The 22,287-nt window shown below is 45.6% G+C and overlaps 1 protein-coding gene across 2 annotated transcripts in view; it reads right to left on the reverse strand.

Moving 5' to 3' along the window:
• Positions 1-9,708: 9,708 nt before the first annotated feature.
• LOC119390819 (importin subunit alpha-6) overlaps positions 9,709-22,287 on the reverse strand; it is a 51,331-nt gene continuing 38,752 nt past the window's right edge. Inside the window, exons 9-10 of one of the 2 annotated variants that reach the window (XM_049414935.1) lie at positions 17,549-17,640; positions 9,709-9,978 (exon numbers count right to left, since the gene is read on the reverse strand). In XM_049414935.1, coding sequence (XP_049270892.1) covers positions 9,826-9,978; positions 17,549-17,640 — 245 coding nt within the window. In that variant the 3' untranslated portion in view covers positions 9,709-9,825. The remainder of the gene's footprint in view (positions 9,979-17,548; positions 17,641-22,287) is intronic. The other variant, XM_037658523.2, reaches the window with a different exon arrangement.

Genomic DNA, 22,287 nt, shown 5'->3' on the forward strand with positions numbered 1-22,287 from the left:
TATCGATCCCATTTTGTGCAACTTTGACACTGAAGGAGAATGGTGTGCTTCTTATGACGCAACCATAAGTGATCATTCCCCTACGATTATTTTATTCCCAGTCACAGAGGTTCACCGCGTTAAATCACGAGACACCCATAGTCGCGTTTCCTTTCCAGCTCTTCGTGAATGCCTACAAAGCGGTGAATTCAATTGTTCACCAGAACCTTTAAAGTCTGCTGAATTATCAGCCCCAGATGTGAATGCTCTTTATTCCAAGCCAAACAAAACTTCAAGTGAGGCTATAATGCAGTCAACAATGACTCGTGACAAAAGATGTTACAAAACACCAATTTGCCCATGGATGAATCGACACATTTTAGAATAAATCAAAAAGAAAGATTTTTGGCATTCAAAGGTAAAAATGCACAAGAACAATAAATATTAATTCCAGCAATTTAGACTGGCCCGTAATAAAGTAACAGCGCTCATTCAAATAAGAAAAAGAGAATATTACACAAACCTAATAACGAAATATTGGGGTAACTCACGAATAACATAGTGTGCTATAAACCCGGTCCTAAAACCCTCTGCAAACTATATGACCATGCATGCCAGACATTGAGGCTCTAGGAGTATCATTAAGTACCCTAGTTTTGACGTTTAATACCTACTTTTGCACAGTAGGTTCTCGGCTAGCGGCAACGTCTGTCAAGGAAGAATACATTGAGTACCCACATCGTAATCCTAATACATTTAGGTTTACCGATTTAACAGCTAGTGAAATTGTAGCTGTAGTTAGTAGTACGCCAGTGGACTCTTCAGTCGGTTGCGACAATATACCTTCTTTAGCGCTAAAAGAATGCGTCGATATCCTTTGTGTACCTTTAGAAAAAATCTTTAATTTAATATTTTACATCACTACGTAACCCGACCTTCTAAAGTTGTCAAAGATTATCGCAATTCACTAGGCTGGTGATAAGAATATCCCAGAAAACTATCGTCCCGTCTTCATTTTAAGTACCATAAATATTGTGTTAGAAAAACTCATAGTTAAACGAATCATGTCTTTATTAGAATACGAAAGTATTCTCGCACCTTGTCAACATGGGTTTAGAAAGGGTAGATCAACCGACACGGCTGTTTTGTCACTTTCTGAAATGACCAATTCCTACTTAAATAAAAACAGAACAGTTGTAGGTATATTGATATAAAGAAAGGCTTCGATACTGTCAACCACAACATATTATTAAATAAACTATAATGATATGGCGTTCATTGCGTGGTAAAACACTTTTCAATATTTATGTACGCTGATGATACAACTCTCATATGCGCTCAAGTTTCCTTGGACCATACCTTTGTGTGTGCGAACTCAGAGCTTGTCGATATACATAATAAGTGGTTCTCTTCAAATCAACTAACTTTAAATACACAGAAAACCAAGTACATCGTATTTACTTCACCGTGCAAAACACTCGAGGGACACTCATGCACACTTACACTAAACATTTCAGCGCTAGAACGAGTACTCTCGATAAAATACCTTGGCGTTCTCCTTGATGAAGAGAGAGAGAGAGAATTTTATTTGAAGGCAGAGAGGTTTGATGAAAATTTTAACTGGAAACCTCACATCGACGAAGTCTGCAAAAAACTCAGCAAAGCTTGTTTTCTTGTGTACAAATGCCGAAACATATTTGACTTACCTACCTTACGAATAATTTACTTTAGCGTATTTCATAGCCACTTAAACTACTGTGAGGTTACCTGGGGTCACACATACCGCACCATACCAAGAACCAGTAATGAAACTTCAGAAAAGAGCGACCCGCTTTATAACCAATTCAGACTATAAGGCACATACGCTGTCACTCTTCCGAAGCCTAAATATCATGCCGTTCAGCACGCTAATTAATTAAAAAACAGCACTTATGGTCTATTCTAGTATTAACACCAACTACCCAGTTTGCTCATCACATTTTGTATGTTCTAGTTATGAAAGCCGCGACAAAGTAAAAGGAAGCTATCTCACTCAGCAAGCAAAAAACGTATACGGTAATAGAAAACTTACAGCTAATGGAGTAAGCTTCCACAAGAACTAAAGCTTCCACAAGAACTAAAAGAAATAAGCTTCCACAAGAACTAAAACAGAATAAGAATTTCTCTTTTGCACTGAAAGAATATTTTTGAAGTAGCATATAGACACCCAACGTAGCAATGCTTGAAACAGCCATTTTGAATTCACTACCATGTATAATCATGTTGCATGCTATTACATTTACTTATGTATATGCTCCCTTACAATTATATATATGTGTATGTATGAATATTAATATATTTTCTTTTCTTTTTCTCCTTATGTGTTTTTGTTATGTCATAATTAGTTTTCAAAGTGTCCTAATGTCAGTATTAATGAGAACAGACAATAACACCAAGGAAAGTATAGGGGGTGTTATCTGTAGTATTTAGAATATAAATGTGAAGAAAGTAAAGTGGACGAAAAAATAACTTGCCGCCGGCAGGGACCGAACCTGCGACCTGTCAGTAAATTATTTTCGTATGTTCATTTATTGCTTTACTGTTTGATATGCTCTTCATATACGCTATCATACATATTGTTCTTTTTTTTTTCGCCTTTTTCTTCTGCCCATACGTATGATCACTCGCTAACTTCTGTAAATGCATAAAGTTATAATTACTTTACAAGTGTTATAATTTTAGTATAAATATTTGTGCTTGTAGGAGAGGAAAAAGAGGGGGAAGCGTAGGAGAGGAGAGGGCGATACATATCACGTACTGTCGCTGCGCATTGTCTTTAGGGAGCCTTCATGTGTGCACGCCCCCTCCGTTTTTAAAGGGCCCGTAAACAGGCTGCGACTTTTTTTTTTACACCCGCCAAACAAGCTTGCTAATCCGTACAGTAGACCGCGGCGACCACGTTTTCCGAATATTACAGCGCTGCGCGCCGCGCAGACCCTTCATTTCGAAAAACAAGTCCCGCGCTTCTTTCCTACGCCTGACCAATCCTCCTCGTACGCGCAGTGACGTCAACTCGGCGATCGCCGAGTTGACGTAGCACTGAGCTCGTCGATTGGTCTAAACCAGGTCTCAACAAACAATTGTCAAGTTAACGTCAGTTCCTGTTCCCACCCACCGCTACGAAACTGCGCCTTGTTTTTTGGCCCTGCGGTGATGCGGTTTCGGCCACGCAGTTGTCGCGCGTATATTCCTCGCACTGCATAGCACCTGCACGCACTTCGGCGAAGCGTTGTTCAGTTGCCGGCTGCAAATCGAGCGGGGATAGGGGAATCTCCGGTAGCTCGGACGGGTCGCGCTTGCTCGCGCCGCAAGCGAGGTTCTCCAGGCTCTCGCGCCCCTTCGACGTCTCGGAAAGCAAGCACGCATTCCTGCTTCATTGTGAACTGTCACAAAGGTTTAAAAATAGTGAAGAGCCGAAAACTGCCCGTCAACTTACGGAGCACGTGCGACAATATAAACAATAAACAACCAGGAGCCGCAGCAAGCGGAAGTGCACTTCGACTGATCGAGCTCGCCCATGACGTCAATTGTTGACGTCGTGTCACGTTGCCGAAGTGGGCGGAGTCACGACGACGGGCTACGCCTTTTCCTCCATGTGGCGGAGAAGGGTGGCGAGGCCGCGCGAAAATTTGAAACCAGCTGAAACGGATGTTCTAACCCCTGTAACTTCCTTATTATAGCACGTACTCGCAAAATTCTTGCGGCAGCATGTTCACATAGCAAAAGTGCGCATATTTCTTTTCATTACGATTTTTGGACATCGGGGTTGTTTACTGGCCCTTTAAGACTGGTTATGGGAGAGGGGAAGGGGAAGTGGAGAGGGGTATGGGGGAGGGGAGAGGAGAAGGGGAGTGGGTGAGTGGAGAAGGAAAGGGGAGAGGGGTAGAGGACATGGGAATGGTGAGGGGGAGTGGAGAGGGTATGCGCATGCGCAGTAAGGGTGGTCACGCCGCACACCACCACCACCGGACAGATCTGCCGTTTACTGCCGGCTGCCGGGAGATACGCCGGACAACGGAGACGTGACAAGGTTAGACTAAGAGGAGCTACGCCCCTAAAAATCTCAGCGCGCACAGCACCTTCCGCTCTGCTGAAATCCCACTGGCTCGCTGGCACCCGATGATGGGGTCGAGTTCGCCGCACAACCAACGCACCGTTCGTTTCGAGAAACGAAAGCGACGCCGGAATTCACACTCACTCATCTCTGCAAACGCATTTCGCATCTCCAACCGTTCTGCATCTGCTTCGAGAAACGCCAACGTAGCAAGAGAAGCCCGTTGCAAGCGCCATTTTCTCAAAATCAGGTGTTGCGGCAGCCGCAACCGCTGCATCAATCCTAATCCATGCCGTGCGAAGCCGCTTGTTCGTTCTCGGGCTCCGTTCTTTTGGTCTCGGGCTCCGTTCGTTTGTAGCAGACTAGATGCTCGTTATGACGCGGCATAACGTCACCAAAAAGAAAAACATTAAGCAAAAAAAAAATCGGCAGATCCCATGTACCGAAGGAATCGATGTTATGCGAAGCATGCGCGGGAAAGTGACTGTTACGTAATTTTTCATATGGAGCAAAACGTGATGGAATGACGCTAGAGAAATGCGGAAATGGTATACACACACATATGTTGAAGAGTCGCACATGTATTATATAACCAGTTGTTTACAGTTGCGCAACGATGCCAACAGCAACATGGGTGTTACCAACACCACGGAAAGCTGATATGTAGTGCTTATATTCTTCAATATTGGATGGCACGGATTCGAACAGGACAATGAAGGAACACAGATGCACAGGATAGGCGCTTCGCGCAACTAATGTTTCTTCAGAAACAATTCTCTAAATATATACACAGCCGAGTGGCACGCGCAGCCACCCTGCACGTACGTTACACTCACAGATACAGTTTGTTACAGTTGCGTTTCAGTTGTTATGCTTATACTTGTCCCTTGTGACGGACAACGCACGCACGTTTCACGAACTCGTGTGCATGTGTGGAAAGGGTTTTTAACAGTTCTTGAACGAGGTCAGCATCACCGTGATCAGTGAGCACCAGCATCTGGACAGGACTTATCGAATCCGTTCGTGATCGCGGCCGCGATGGGTCAAGTGTAGTGAAATGCAAGGTATAGTACAGCTGGTGGAAATCGTGGATGCCTCTTACGAAGAAATGATCTATGATGCCTCCTGTCCTGGACCTGGCAAAGAGGTCTTGTGATGCCCTGTCCACATCCAAGCCGTCTTTCATGCAGTGTAAGAAGCAGGCGTTGTTGGGTTTTGATAAATCAATCTTCAAGTCACCGGCAATTATGAGGGGCGTGGTCCCTTCGGCAGAGTTATTGTAGGAAGCATTGACCCCGGTTTTTGCGTACTCCACGTGCTCGACGTTGCGGACCGCGTGGACGATTTGATGGTAGCCCAGCGTCTTCCAGAAGTGCTCTGTCTTCAGCTCCCTAACTTTCCTTGCGTCGGCCGCAGTGGTGTAGTGGTTATGGTGCTCGGCTGCTGACACGAAGGTCGCGGGTTCGATCCCGGCCATGGCGGTTGCATATCAATGGAGGCGGAATGATAAAGGACCGTTGCTGTGCGATGTCAGTGCACGTTAAAGAACACTGGTTAAAGTTGTTTATCACTTTCTTCGCGTGTCAATGTGTATGTTCGCGGTTACTGTGTTGATTGAGAATCTGTATCACCTGTGGCACATACCCGCATAACATGAACTCTGGTATTCGCGTATGTGCCACACGTGACTGAAATAAAGGGTTTCATGACGTACGCGACAGGTATTTTGCGTTATTCATGTGAATCATGAATCGTGTTGTTCATACATTGGTCGTCTGCTATCCGAATTTTGGTATATTACAACCTATGGAAACGACCAGGAGAGCGCCCAGACCTGGCGGCTAGATAGATAGATAGAAACGGTCAAAGTGCCTGAGGTTTGCTAAGAAATGCTTCGCATTAAAAAAAAAACGCCAGGCCTGCGCGGAAAGCGCATCACAATCACAGCGAAAGCTGGAAGAGCGGCATTTCTAGAGCCCGTCATACCCGCTATAAACTCTGTTGTAGTTACTAATAAAAGTACACTAGCAACGTACACACTATGCCACAAATAATTTTTGTGAAGCTGGGAAGCACCCACCACGACATCATTCGTCATTCTGCGGGAGACGCGAGGTACCATCTGTGAGGAATTATGTGAACGTACCCACTACGCCACAAATATTTTTGTGAAGTTGGGAAGCACCCACCACGATATTATTCGTCATTCTGTGAAGCAGCGACGTACCATCTGTGAGGCATTATGTGCACTTTGTTGATGCGATGGTTGATGACGACGAAGAATTATGGCTGAGCCCTTTGTAATGGGTTGGAAGCTATAACCGACCCACTAGTTAAGTAATTCGCATTGTGTGAAGCCCGGTCGTTATTTAACTCTCCCACAACGCTTTATAACATACGTTAACGTGAGAAAGCGAGAGAGAGAGAGGTGGTTAACTTTATTGAGACCCCGAGGAAATGAATCATGGGAGCCTTATTGGCTTCCTTGGCAACCAATAGAAGTGCACTTGCGAGGAACCCACTACGCTATAAATCATAATTTTTGTGAAGTAGGGAAGCAGCCACTATGCAATTTTTCGTCCGTTACGTTCACATAATTCCTCACAGATGGTACCTCACGTCTGCGGAGAACCGTGGTACCCGCTAAACACCTGTAAGGCATTATGTGCACTTTGTTGATGGTGAGGCTGATGACGATGAAGAATTATGGCAGAGCTCTTTGTAATGAGTTGGAAGCATTCAATAACCCACTCGTTGCTCAATTCGCATTGTGTGACGCCTGGTTACTGAATTTGCGTTGTGTGATGCATGGTTGTTATTTCACTCTTCTATCACACTAAATTACTTATGTTAATGTGGTTCCTTCCCGACATGAAGCCTGTATAGGGTCTTTTTGCAAAGCAGTTTCAAGCACCGGCATAGCTCTGAGGTAGAATACGCTCCCACACAGAGGGCCCAGGTTCGAACCTTGTTCAATCCTGGATATTTTTTCTTATTTCATTTTTTTTTCTTATTTCGCTCGATAGTGAGTATGGTCACCGGCGGCAGCGGACAACTACGGCGCCAAAAAACGGCCCTTGTTGTGATCTCATAACACCTTCCGCTGTAACAGAAGAGCCATATGACTAGAACAACTGTTCTTCACGCTGCAGTCAACGAGTGTCAAGAATAAAAACTTGGAGGACGCTTGAGCTTCGCCTTCAAGAGTAGAACTCGATAGCATAATCGGACCGTGTTTGTATCGCCTTTCCAATCGCTAGCCATTTTGCTGACCAATAAATCTTTTTATGCTAACCTAAGGCATTAACACTGCCGTGGCGAGGCCATGGCTAGGCCCTCGCTATGAATGAATGAAAGAAGAGGAATTTTTTCAAGGGGCTCGTTTATATGTTAGACACAACCAAATAAATTGAACAGACAATTAGGCCTGACATTTGAGATTCATGAACCGAAAAACGATTTAAAAAAATTTCGGTTTCACTCCGGAACGAAATATTAGACAAAGTTTCGGTCACGCTTTTGTTCTGGTCAAAAATATCGTTTTTTTTTTTCGTTTTTCATTTTTAGTTTTCGTTCCGTTCTGACACACTGGTTGTGAGATAGGGCAATACGTGTGGCAAGAAACTAAGGGTGTGGTGTGAGCCCCCATATTAAGTGCGAAATATTTCTTAGCGAACCAAAGGCACCTTGACCATTTCTTTCTTTCTTTCTGCCCATCCGTCCATTTATCTATCTGTCCGTCACCTGGGGGCATGCTCTCGTAGTCGTCTCGGTATATACCAAAATTTTATAGGAGCGTATGTGTGTATGACAAACATAACTGAAAGATCATGACATGAATAACATGGCATGCCTGTCACGTAGGTCATGAAGCTCTTTCCCACAAGCACGTGTGGCACATGCCCACACACCATGGCCTGTAATAATGCGGTTATGTGCCACAGGTGATTCGCATCCTATATCAACCCAGGACAGCGAAAATAGTCAATGAAAACTTTATATAAGACACTTTGCATGGATTAAACAAGAACAAGTACGGTTCGCGATAACTGGCGATTTTAATGTTGCACTCAAACGCTTATACACGTGTACTCCTATGACTCAACAAACTACACACAGTGTAATGTTGCTCGTCTCTGCATGTATACGCCAGGTTTTTCGGCGTTTGGCGGAGCATGGAGCCTGCATAGCATAGCCTTTGAGATTCTGGGGAGCATGCATTGAAGTGTCGATCGAATGGCTATAGTAATCAAAGGATCACGGTGACCAGCACATTGTGCCACCAATCACTTAGTTAGGAAAGAAAGCACCATTGTGAAAGCCCGCCACGGAGGCAAGCAGTTCAATTTATTCATGAGAGGCTCAGTTTAGAAGCCAATTAATATCCCCTTAATACAGTTTAACCCCTTTATAAGAGAAACCACTGTGCGCAACATCGAAATAGGGGTTAATCAGAAAATGAGAACACGGTACCCTGCTTATAAGAGAAACCTCCTATAAGGTACAAGAACTACTCCCAGGTGCGTGTCTCTTATAAAGGGGTTCAGCTGTATGCATAAATTTCTATGGTGTTCGGCTTGACTACGACGCTTTCTTTGAATTATCCAAGAATTGCAATTAATGAGGTGTAAAATAACGAACTTTCACTTTTTCAGTATGTGGGCAGTATGGACAGGCTCCATACCACATTAATTTTCAGTTTTGACTGTGCAAGTCTGCGGCTTTCTCTGAAGACTGCAGCCACCCCGAATACTACTACTATCCGGCAAGCTGTAATTATTCGATCACATACATAGATTGCTTGTATGGTTGGTGAGATCCCGCAAGTGGATCTCTTGCTCGCTGACTGCAGATAAAGTAGCGCCATCTTACGGGAATTCGAGAAAATGTATGTGTTGATGACTGCATGACGTACGTAGACGGCGCAAATTTTCCGTAAAGCTCCACATAAAATGCTTCCATGTAAAAGCAATGGCAATACGTATTATTCAGTGTGAGTATGCGAGTGCATCATTACGTTCATAATGAAAAAAAAAAATGGCACAAATTTGGAGCTGTGTCCAGTGGTGCTATCACACTCGAGCTCCAGATTTGTAGCCTTGGTACACTCAAACCTCATTATAACAGTCACATTTGCCACGAAAATAACTTCTTTATATCCGAAAATTCGTTATAAACGTTTATTTGGAACACTGTATCTATGACAAGACTATTCTTCGTTTATTTCGTTATAACCGATAATTCGTTATATCCGTGTTTGTTATATCGTGGTTTGAGTGTAGCATGGCTATAGAGAGCTGGCCTTGAGTATAGCAACAATTAGACACTTGGTTGCTCAGTACCTCAGCGTGAGACTGATTTACACTAGCATAGAGACTTCACTGCATTAAATACATGTAGCGTTTATTGTACAAAAGAAAGGGTGAATGTATGTACAAAATGCAAGGAACAAATGCTGCAGGCTTGTGATGCAAGCTCGCCGCACTGAAGCATTGCATATAGTCATAGGCGTGCGCACAGGGGGGGCAGGGGGGGGGGGGGCGGCCGCCCCCCCTAATCACCTAAGAGGGGGGGCGCAAAATCTGCCCGTACATTGACCCTTCTAGTCACATAAGAGTGGGGGGGGGGCGGAAAATCTGCCCCATACATTGACTTAGTAGGGTGGGGGGGCGCTGCGAAGAATCTTTGCCCCCCCTGATGGGCAACCCTGCGCACGCCTATGTATACAGTACTAAAAGCACACTATAAACACACTAGGGTTGAGAGAGTATTGCTTGAAGTTTCTGACATTCACCGAAGTGTTCCGGAGTCATTTGCTGCAGTTGGGCAAGAACTGCTGCGCTTCCTGCAAGACTGTGTCTAAAGGCTGGTAGTGCAGTGGAAATGCCTTGAAGCAGCAGGAGGACCTTTAACAAACAATATGTAGTATGTTAATTAGCAGTATGTATTTGTTTGCATTTACCTACACTGGACATGAGCCTGTCTCTTTCAAAAGGCATAGGGCAAGAGCAGGGGTGCGTGAAGATCCTAATCTTCGTACTTAAAGGGATACTGAACAAAAATAGGAAAAAATGGCAAAAATATCAAAATTATAGGCACCGGGCGGCCGTCGTAAGGCGCCAGCTACGCCTCTCCCAAAAAGCGCCCCAAGCGGCGCCAGGGACAGCACTGGCATGTGAAGCAGACGACGCGGAGCAGGCTCTGCTACTTTCGGCACGTATTCGAAGAGAAGCGCGGCGTTTCTTTTGGAGCAATTCGAAGCTGTATGCTGTTGCGTTTGTTGCCGAGAGGCAAGGAGAAGCGGCAGCAACAGTGTTCTTTTGAACAATGCACGAAGCGTTCGACTCTAGGACATGTGTTCAGACAACGGGGCCCGTCGTCGGGCTTCAGGCAGACTCCCGCGCAGTCATTTGCGGTCGTGGACGCGTTTATGGCCCCCAAGTCATCTAGAAAGAATGACATGGTGTCCCTCTCATGTCCACACCGATGAGTGCTGTCGGAGCATCAAACGAGTCAGCTTCTTTGCGTGTTGCTGGGCTTGTAGGCGTTTGTTTTCGTTCGGAGACGGACCAGAGGGGGCACGATGCCTCCTCCCTTTCGGGACCGCAAATGAGGCAGGCCCGATTGGCGACACGATGTAAAATAAGCATCTTTGCATTTTAACTGCCGAACTCGCTGTTCCTCATTATTGTCTGGAAGCCCCCGGCGCGAAGGCGAGTCCTGACAGCGCAAGTGCACCCATGGCGCTGCCAGTTTTTTTTGCGCAAGTTTCAAAGACTTGACCAGCTGGCGTACGCGTTTTCGTGCGTCTGCTCTAGAGAAGGGTCTCCGCTTGCACGAAGCAGGTCACGTGCACGACATCACAGAATATAAAGGCGACAACGAGTGCGAATAGCGTTGCAAGTGTGCCCCGCAGACGAAGCTTAACGGGATAAGCTACGATGTGGAGCTAGATGTGAGTAGCACCATTTCTATTTTTGTAAATGCGAAGCATTTCTTAGCGAACCCCAGGCACTTTGAGCGTTTCTATCTAGGTATCTGTTTATCTAGCCGCCTACGTCTGGGTGCTCTCGTGATCGCCTCCTTAACTTGGTGTAGACCAAAATTGGCATGGGAGGGTAAGCGGATTTGACGAATATGACTGTCTGCTCATGACATGAATAAAGTGAAAATTCTGTCGCGTACGTCGTCAAACCCTTTCCTCCAGACACGTGTCGCACATATCCGTTTACCACGGGCATCGGTGTACGGGTATGCGCCACAGGTGATTGACAGTTTATATCTACCCAGGTACGGCGAGAACAGACATTGGTAATTTTTTTTTAATTTCGAGAGTTTGCCCAATGGCATACATAGTTAAATATACAGATAGAGGCCGGCTTCCGCTATATACATCAACAGTGCTCTATGGTGGGGCCCATAGAGCCACAAATCATAATCCGGTGGTCTTGTCGGATGAAGGCCCACTGTTCTCAGGTAGCGCCGCTGTATCTGATTAAAATGCGAGAGCGTTAAGAAAAACCGACAACGTCAGCGTTGACCCGACGAATGCAGAGAATAAAAATTAGGATCCCAGCAGGAATCGAACCCAATGGTTCTGCATGGCAGTCAGGTATTAAACCACAAAGCCACGCCAGGTCTAGAACCTGCTTTGGAAAAACACCCTATGCAGGCGTAATGTCAGTGCAACGTCAGTTGTGGTTGTGGTGCTGGCTATCTAATTTTATAACAAAGCAATAAACACTACATATGTACTCCTATGATACACGCGTCATGTCAGGTTAACGTCTGTGGTTCCAGTGTTTACTCTGCTTTTATAGCAGTGTAATAAACGGTACATTTGTATTCCTATATGATACAGCAAGCTAAATTCAAGCGTTTCTCGACCCCGGAGGAATACGCAAACGAAAGTTACGTATGATGTTCACATAATCGCACCGTAAAGTGCACTTCACTGCGAAAATACTGACGTATGTGCTGCAACGTGGGTGCTGACGTTACGTCAGGCCATAAGTTACCCTTTGAACGCCAGTGTAGTCAACGTGCCTGGTAAGACCACGATGTGTACACAACTACTGCACTTACAAAAACACGTCGATCCACCTCGTAACGCTTGGCTCAACACCAAAAAAAAAAAAAATGCAGCATAGAACTACACCTGGCGACAACTTTCTGTGGCAGCACAGCGAAAGCTACGTGGGCGGAGCTTCTGCACATGTGTTACTACGCCAAGTAGTCCGTTCGCGGGCGATTTCGGTTTTGGTTTCGCGAGCACATACAACATGTGCATTTCCATACGAGTATTCATGACTCATGATGTTACCGTATAAACGCGTGTAAGGGCCGCACTTTTTTTTCAAGAAATGAGGGCCAATTTTCAGGGTGCGGCCCATACACGCGACATTTTTTTTTTAACGTAAAAACGCACCAGTTAGCGAACGAAGAGCGTTTATTGCAGTATACGACATTTTTGCGCCATACGTGCTCAATCATCGTCACTCGGCGAGTTCTCAGACCTAGAGTCCGAGATGAGATGGTGTGCTGCGAAGCGCCGTCACCTCACATGCAGTCACCTTCCGTGCCATCCAAGCTGTTAGATATCCCGGCGACTTTAAAACTTCGGGACACCATGTCCGTCGACACCGAGCTCCACGCAGATGGGATCCACCCAAGTACAGTCGCCAAGGCTAGACCCTTCACACGCAGCATGTCCGTTGCGAGTGCAAGACCATCATTCCGCACTTCAGTCACATAGCGGAGCAAGTCTTCTTCCAAATCGGGAAACTTGCACTGATCTCCTCGGAAAGCGCGCTTAGTGCTGTTGGTGTTTCGCAAGGCTTCTTTTTGAGCACACCAACGTCGAACACACTTCTCGTCAACGTCGAATTTTCTGCCGGCGGCACGTTTCCCATGCTCGAGAGCATACTCGATCACCTTCAACTTATAGCCAGCAGTGTAGCTATTCAGGTACTTGCCCATCTTGCCAAAACGTGAACGCCGAGTAGAAAACAAGCTAGCACGAAGGTCATCGAACAGTGCAGAAAACTACAGCAAACGGCTGGCTGAACTGCAAAAACTAGGGGTGTGCGAATATTCGAAAGTTTCGAATATTCGTCGAATATTACATTCGAAATATTCGTATTCGATTCGAAAATCGTGTATTCGAAAAGTTTCGAATATTCGATAACTTCGAATATTCGAAAAATTCGAATATGCGATAATTCGTCTTCCACATTTCTGCTGCGTTCGTATCGCTAAAAACGTTGCCGAGAGGAGCGATACACATCGTAAGTACACGGAGGCACGATATCTGCCTGCGACGAGCGCCCCAATACGTATGATTTATTGCTGGTGCATCTCCGACGTGCAGCGCTGTTGGCGATCATGTAACCGTACATTTTCAATATTATGCGGCCGTAACGTGCCGCACTACCACTCGTTCACTATGCGGGACCACTTCTGAAGAAAGACAGTGACCCACGTGACTGGTGGCGGACTGTAGGCACCTTCAGATACCCCAGTCTGGCAAAGCTTTGCCCCATGTACCTCCCTATACCAGCCACTTCTGTTCCAAGCAAGCGTGCCTTTTCAGTGGCAGGGGGGGGGGTGTTGTCTCTGTTAGAAGGGAGCGCCTGCTGCCTGATCATGTGGAGCAACTCATATTTCTTCATGATAACATGTAGTCATTACTTTCATTGTGCCGTGATATTTGCTTGTGTTGTGATGTGCATTGTGCTAGCCTGGACATTGTGTTCTGGAGATAGCAGTGTATGTTGTGTTCCCAGTCAGGCTGTTAATGTTTTTTTTCTTCAAATAGCTACATGTTAAATAAAATATTGTTACTGTGGAGGCATTTTTCCTTTGATATTCGATTCGATATTCGAAGGTGGATATTCGTATTCGATTCGTATTCGAAAAATTTGATATTCGCACACCCCTAGCAAAAACCGAACAACGCGAACGCCATGCCAAAGTTGGTGATGCTAATGCCGATATGGATAGCGCCGATAGCGCGTTTGTATGGAGATGTGAGAAGCTAAAGATAAAATCCTGCTTTAACCTTTAGTTGGCGGGTCTATGAATACTAATCAAAAGTTAAAATTTTTAGCCCACTTCACGAACATCTTAACACGAATAAAATCCAAAAATATATATCTATATACTCTGGTGACGATGATGATGGTTGCGTTTCCTTGCGCCATCTATCGACTACGCCTAGAAGCTTACGCACGCGCGCATTTTGAATACGTATTGGTTGAGGAAAGTGTGGGTGCGGCTCTTACGCGGATTTTTTTTTTTTCTTAGAATATGCACTTCAAAAAAAACGGGGTGCGGCCCTTACACGCGTTTATACGGTATTTGGGAATTTATGCAGATAGTTTATTCACAGATTTAGTCTAAATCTACCACATGACTTGATATACTTAAGCATGCAGCACAAATACCTGGAATCGTTGCTGAGCTCTTCTGCAAATCAAATTACATAACGCTAATGTGCTAGCGGTTCAAGTCCACATGCAAAGCGAGCACCATTTACTATTGTTTACATTTATTTTTTATGAAAGCGATAGAATATTTTGTATTGCGAAGGAACGCAGAAATCAGCTTTATTAAAGCAGTTGGTTTTACTTTCAAAGAAAAAGAAAGCCACGGCCCAGCAGTAATTGCGCAATTGGAAATCTTACGCAAAGGTAACAAGCCATTTTCTGAATTTCAGTGCACACAGGGTCGACATCGTCGTTTTCCTACATTTGGAGATGCTATAACTTTCTGGAGACGCTCACGTTATTTTGTCAGGGGACACGAAAGCATCGAAAGGCAGCAGATATCTTGGCCACGACCAGTCGGGAGCGGGCGTCTCACGTGTGCGATTATACAAACGGGTGAAACGCGCTCCTTACTCCCGTGGTCAAGAATGCGTTTTTTTTTGCAAATTGAAAATCACGCTGTCAGACGCATAATAGTCATGAACGCGTCTGTTGCCGAGGCAAAGCTGTGCATGGGTGATTTCCTCACCGTAAATCGCTCTCATTCAAAACGCCAAAACACCCCCCGCCGTAGACGCCGACAGGCACGGTGTTAGACGCAGTCTTCGGCGCGATCAGTAATAGTAGGCAACCGAAATACCGACCATGTATGCAACGTACTTTATGAAATGGGCCACTTATTTTACGCACTGTTTGCAATCATAGTTGCGCTATCAAGCGGCTCTTCTTGCTGAAGACTTGCAGGTCGCCGGCGTCACTATCAAGGAAGCTATCGCGATGACAGACCCGCTTGCGATGGTGGTATCACTTGCACACTTCTTTCTCGGTGATAGTATGGGCAAATCAACAAAATAATTCACAACGCACCGCTGTCTTCGTTTCTTTCTGGTCGATGAACACAGATCACCTAACGAACACGCGCCTATGCTCACTTGCAAGCTTCGACGTGCACCTGTTGCAGCCGAGCGACGCCATCGTTGTTTAGTGGGGACGGAAAACGTGAAACGGACACCAGAAAACCTGAAAACTCGAAACAGCAAAAATCGCAAATCCTTTACGGGATTATCATTCTTACTTTCAACGCAAGCAATCTTGAACGTAATACCTATTTCTTTTCTTTTTATGTTTTCTTTTATGCTACGTATTCTACAAAAGCTAGCGTTCGCGGACTACATACAGAAGCGGAGTAAAAAAGTGCGTGGTTCGGTTGCGTAGCCTTGGCTGTGCTGCCACAGAAAGTTGTCGCCAGGTATACTCGCTGACTGCTTCGCATGAAACAGATTCCCACAAGGCGTGGAATCTGCCGAATATTTAATACCTTGTTATTCTGTCTACACGTTAACATTGTCTCCCAACATTTGAAAAGGACAACGGCTTTCTTTACGCAATGCTTGGTCAATCGCACATGCTGTTCCTCCGGTGTACATCATGCAAACTCCTGTTCCCGTTTTGCTTTCCTTTTGTTTTCGATGCGTCGCCGATTCTAATATTTCAACAGCTATCCTCAGTCTATGTATTTCATGTAGCTTGACGCAACGAGGGCCGTCGTTAGCAGACGGTGCGCGAACAAGGCCGTCGGGGACGGCGATTGCAAACGGGAACCGATGGAACTGGATCTACTCCCCAGCTTTATCCATGTTTGCATAGCTGTTTGTGCAGCCTACAGCACAGCCTGTCTGCTCGGGCTTGGTTCCCAGGGCCTTTCGGCAGCGCAGGACACAAGCGACGAGAGCACAATGAAGCGCAGCCAACATCCAGCATCGCGTCCCCGCAGCAAGCGCCTGCTCCTTTCTGGCACTCACATTCCATTAGTACCGCGCCTCCACCGAAAGAGGCGCCACCAGTCCAAACTCGCCCCACGCCCGGTGCCTATACTCACAAGATGCGAGCGTTCCGATAAACGGTGTTTATTTCACGTAATTTTTTAACAGTTGGCTGTATTTTTGGAGGATTTCCGGCGCACGGCCGCTGCATGCCAGCATGAGCCATGACGTCAAAGTCACCGTGGCGGATGCAGGGTGCACGTTTCCTGTCCTCCTCTTCCCTTTCTCCACCCCACTCTCCCCCGTTCCACAAAGGCGCTAAGACATGCCTCACTCTTTAGGGGCTTTACACCACCCGGGAGCATTGTTCGCTGCCGGTGCCGTTCATAGAGGTTCTAGGAACCGTAGTGGGAGTTGAGCGGGTTGAGAGACGTGGGCGATGGCTGGCATCGTTGGCACGCCTGTTTCCAGTGATGCCTTGAGTGTAGCTCAAGGCCTCTAGCTCATGGCGCAGCCGCTAGACGCTGCAGTTTGTGAAAAACGCATTAAATTCATTATTTTTCGCCACTTTCTGTCTGAAATGAAGGTTGTGTCTACCGATTTCAGCACCCAATCTTTCAGTTTGTAGAAGCGTCTGGTGTTGGGCCTGTTGGTACATACCTTGAAAACGAAGAACCCAGCCTTCAACAGTTTGGCTTTTCAGTTTGGCTGGAAATCTCGGCGGCAAGTATTTTGTTCAGTATACCTTTAATGAAACAAGCTTCAATGTGAAATGTCATGAACATGTAATCTGCAACTTGTTTCGATACAGGCGCAAAACATATTACCGATCTCACAGCATGTTTTGTTAAACCCACTTGCGTCGCAACAGGTAGCTGATTTCAGTAATGATCATGAAATGTCCACGATGTTCCATCCTCAAGGAGTCGAGACTGAGCAAATGTCTATTCTACCATATATATTTCTACCATGTTTCCACCATGCTTCTACCATGTTACTTTGTCACAACAAAAAGCAACTAACAAAAGCCGAATTCCGATTAAGTGGGCAGCGTCGTTGCTGATGTACTGTTATGCTTGCTACACAAAGCCCAAAAAGACAGTTAATCCAAAAGTTAGCATGGGTACATAACCTGTGAAGCTTTACAGGACGTAAATTTTGTACCTATTGCAGTAAATATGTCTAATATGCAGGCTGCAATAACCCCGAGTGAACTGTAAACTAACCTCAGTTATATACTCAGCTCCTGGTGTCAGCAGAGGCACAATTCCATTAATGGCAGCAGAGATTTCGGCCAGATCATATTGAGCCAGGGGCCCTGGGAGAAGCACAAACACAGGTAACTTCATCTGTAAACATTAAATATTAAAAAACACAACGTCCCTTCAGCGTGGTGAAGTAGGTATACATCTTTACAATACTCTACATTCATTTGCTTGGTGTAAAAAAGGTTTATTTACTTGTAAAAGAAGTCGAGGTTAAACGCTCTTTCGAATTTCATGCTTAAATGTCACTGCAATGTCAGACACTTGAATGTCATACTTTCTGGTAGAATCAAGTGTCAATATAAAAAGTACAATTAGTACTACAAAACACAATCAGATATACACAACCAAATGAATCGAACCGACAATTAGGCCTGGGAAAGCATACAGGATGTTGATTGTTGTCTTTAACTGCGGTGTACAAATTGTGACATAAATTGAAATTAATTAAAGTGGACGAAGATCAACCTCGAAATCAACAAAAATCATCCGAATCTGCAACATTCGAATTACCCGTTCCGATACTCTACCAACTGAGCTGCAGCAGAAGGTGCTTCCAGTCCTCTCCGTCTAGTATTTCTGTGCATGTAATTCCTGGGAGTGTTAGCCAGCACCACTCGTAGCCCAGGCAACAAGTGTGGAACACTCTATATTCGCCAGAGGGCTTCACATGGCACGTGATCTTTGCACAAGGCAGCAGCTGACCAATAAACCCTCGTATGCTGGCCTAAGGCATTAAGACTGCCGTGGCGAGGCCATGGCTAGGCTCTCGCTATGAATGAACGAAAGAAGGGGAATTTTTTTCAAGGGGCTCGTTTATATGTTAGACACAACCAAATGAATTGAAGAGACAATAGACCTTTTTCAAGCAATCCCAGAACCCCCCGCGGGCGCGCGAAGCACTATGGGAAAAGTGTGTACGGCGAACCCGCCGGCTGTTCCGTCGCTCGCTGCTCGTTGGCGCCGTGGGAGCACCAAACGAAAATAAACGCGTCGCCGCTGGTTGACTATTAATAAATCCTAAATACTACACATGTCTGAACGCATCTGCGTGTTCTCTACGCATGAAATGCGAAAGGAATGATGCAGTCAGTGTAGGTATTACGGAGCGGATGTATACCAGATGTAGCAGTTAAGCGGCGTGCGAGTTATCACGTGTCGATACATGCAGTCAAAACGTGCTACAGTAAAAGCTCGTTAATTCGACACCCGTTAATTCGGAAATTCGGATAATTCGGACGGCTCTATTGGTCCCGGCCAAAGTGCATGTTAATCTATGGGACCGAACCTTCGTTAATTCGTCAGAATTGGGCTCCGCACCGCTTAATTCGGACAAATTCTGACGGCTGCCGCTACACAAATGTGTGGTAAAGCAGCGCTGGCACCACTGGGGCGAAACCGAAACTTGAGTGACATCGCCATCGTCATCAACTAGTGGGGGCGATCGCGGCGTCACCGAACGTCGGCGTCTTCTTTCTTTGCTCCACTCGCACGAGACTAAAAAGCCACCTAAACATCGCCCAATGTTAGCGGTGTAAGCATGTTTTATGTTGGCTACCTTGTGCTGCCGAGCAAAACTAGCGCCGTGGTGTACCCAGAAATTCCCTAGTCAAGTTGACGAGAGCAACGAGAGGCCGAGTTGAAACTTGAAGTTACTTGATGGCATCTGGATGGCGTGTCTTCTTTAAAGATTTTGTGTACCTGTGTCATGCTTTGTTGTGTTACCTCGCGAGTGTTCGCTTAGAAGTGACTGAGATTGCTAAGACTACCAGCAGCCTCAATTACGACGTCATCTACTCTGCTGTCAGTTTGGATGAAGCGCGAAAGAAAAGGCACACATACAACCACACATACTGCGCTACGTGTGGGTGTATGTGTGCCTTTTCTGTCCCTGTCTTTCGCGCTGCTCCCTTATGTTATCTTGAACCAACTAGCCAACAAGTTCACTCTTCAAGGTATCAGTGGTGTTCCGATGTAAGCGCCTGGTATAACTCAGTGCGCTCCAGAATGAGGGATTTGCCTTGTTAAGCTTCACCGCTGCACGGTGGCGTTATGCGAAGAAAACTAAACGTCACGCTGTGAAGCTCTAGCCCTTCGTGGCCGAGAAGGGTTCGCTGCCGCAAAGTGGTTGATAAAACATTTACGGCTTCGAAGCAACTTAAAGGAATCAGTCATCTTATGGGACTGTCCGAGACGTGTGAATATTAAAGCTTACAGGTGTATTCTCGATTTGTAATAATGGATATATCGAATTATTTCGCGATCCCCTTCGAATCCGATGTGTCCGACGGTCTTCAAGTGAGGTGAAACTTGAGGCACTCGAGAGCGTGCGTTGCGTTAAAATGTCTGTGTATGACCTGCTTTATGTTACCTCGCGAGTGTTCGCTTGAATTTATACAGATTGTTAGGACTATCAGCAGCGCTAAGAAATCCATCATCTGCGCATTTATTATTTGACCTGTAATGTAGCAGCTGGCGTTTGAAGTAGACATCCGTAGCGGCGCCTCGTCGCAATTGCGCAGCAAGTTCACTATGCGATCACGCTTCAGGCCACCTGATTCATTGGTATCTTGTAATAATCTCTGTTGGCATAATTAAGTTTCTGCATGACACTATTCCAAGCGATTCCAAGAAGTGGCTTGGTCTGTTCTCTAATGTAGAGGTTTGCTGCTAATTCGTTTGCGTGGCAGGTAGAAGAATTGAAGAAACCTTTGCTATGCACTCGCGCATTTATTAGACGTTTGAGTGCTCGTCAGTGACTGGAGACTGCGTGGGGGCCTTTTTTGTAATTAAAGAAGACAAAGCATCTGGTAACGTATGTGGCAGTTAATTTCCCTGCTGGTGGGCTTCGCTGCACATCGAATCGTCGATGCACAGTACATGCTTTGTGGCATAACACAGCTGCAATGCCGTAAAGCTAGTGAATCTGTCGTCTTGTAGCACGTATATATAATGTAAATATATAGTGCATTGAATCCAAGGGGCAGTGCAAGCATGGCGTAAACAAGCAGGGTACGAGTCAAAATATGGGCGGCTTGCGCAGCACAGATTTCTTTGCGCTCCACAATAAAGGAATTGCTTTGCAAGTTTTACCGCTAAACAGGGGTGTAATGCGACGAAAACTAAATGCCACGCCGTGAAGCTTGCTACCTGTGGCTGCAATTAGTTGCCGGAAAGATGTATCGCCAGGTTGCTTCAGTGGCGCAAAGTGTTGTCTGGTCCGATTCGTACACGTTTCACACGAGCAGGTTGATGAAAAATAAGTAATGGGAAAACTTTAACGGCTTCACGCCCGCTTTAGAACGAACAATTGTCTCGAGGGACAGTCCGAGACGCATGAATATTTATTGATATATACTGAGTATGTGCAGCACAATGAAACGAAGACAGGAGACAACACATAAACGACATAGACTGGCTGTGTCGTTTATGTGTCTCCTCTTGTCTTCGTTTCATTGAGCTGCACAGACTATATATCAAGACATGTACCAACTATATTTAAGCTTCAGACAGGCATTTTATGCATTTTTAATTACAGGTATATCGAACTATTTAGCGATGCCCTTTGATTCCGATCTATGGCACGTCACAGATTGGTCAGTTCAGCGAAGCATTATGTGGTGAGGAGCATTGATTTTCCTGCCGTAAACAAATACTTTTTTTTCATTATATGATATTTAGGAGATGTTGGTGCTTCTGTATAGCACCGGCTACTCCTTTTCACTGATGATAGGATATATGTGAAAAGCACAGCAAGGAAAAAAATATTTCATAAAGAACGGCTAGGCAAAAAAAGTTATTCACAATGGTGTTTCATATATCGGCTTGACACCGCACGCATGCGATGGGAGCCATGCATGCATATGCGACATATATCGGTTGACGATGGCCTAGATCCATCACCACGATGTGTTCGGTAGGCACCGGAAACTCCACTGATCTGATGAGAAAATAAGCAATCTGCATCGCTGCGCCTAGCACACATACTCTGCTCCGAGGCCAGCTTCGGCGTGAGGCTCGTTCGCGTGGTGGCTCGATCGCCACAAGCATTTGTTTAAAACAAGCAATAATATTGATTATTCGGTGACTATCACGGAATATTGGAGCTAAACGTTTTTCCAAGGCACCTTTTGGGAAAAGTTGGCTTTTATGGAACCACAAAACAAGGCCCAAACAGCAGCTCATATGAATATATAGCACGCTGGCTGTTCCGATCATGTCTCAAACTTCGTCGTCCCGAAAGAACCAGCTTCGTAATGCGCTTGATACGCCAGCAAGGTTAACACAAAAATGAAACCTAATGCACGGTGCGGCTATGCCTGCGCAGTGATCTCACTGAGCTGAAACAAAACTTATTCCCCCTCCTTGCGAACTGCGTGCCCCTTAGTCAAAAAGTGGCCCTTCCCAAAGAAAGCAGCAAGTATGCACCTTAATTCGTGCGTCCATTAAATCGAGCCACCTGCATTTCCATGGTTAAATCGCATGATCAACGTCTCGCACGCACGTAGAGCCACACGACTAGGCTAGGTACATCTCGCTTGGAATTTCCTAGGGACAGCACCAAAAAGTGGTCTGGCAACGCGGGCATGTTTTGGTGGCTTTTTAGTCGCTCCCCTCCACTCTGACGCCATTTTCCCTTGTGTTGTGTCGGCACCGTCTCTTCTTGCGCAGTTCTTGTTTTTTCCCGTTGTGACCGTGTT

This window comes from Rhipicephalus sanguineus, chromosome 4 (genome assembly GCF_013339695.2).
Source record: "Rhipicephalus sanguineus isolate Rsan-2018 chromosome 4, BIME_Rsan_1.4, whole genome shotgun sequence".
Lineage (NCBI taxonomy): Eukaryota > Metazoa > Arthropoda > Arachnida > Ixodida > Ixodidae > Rhipicephalus > Rhipicephalus sanguineus.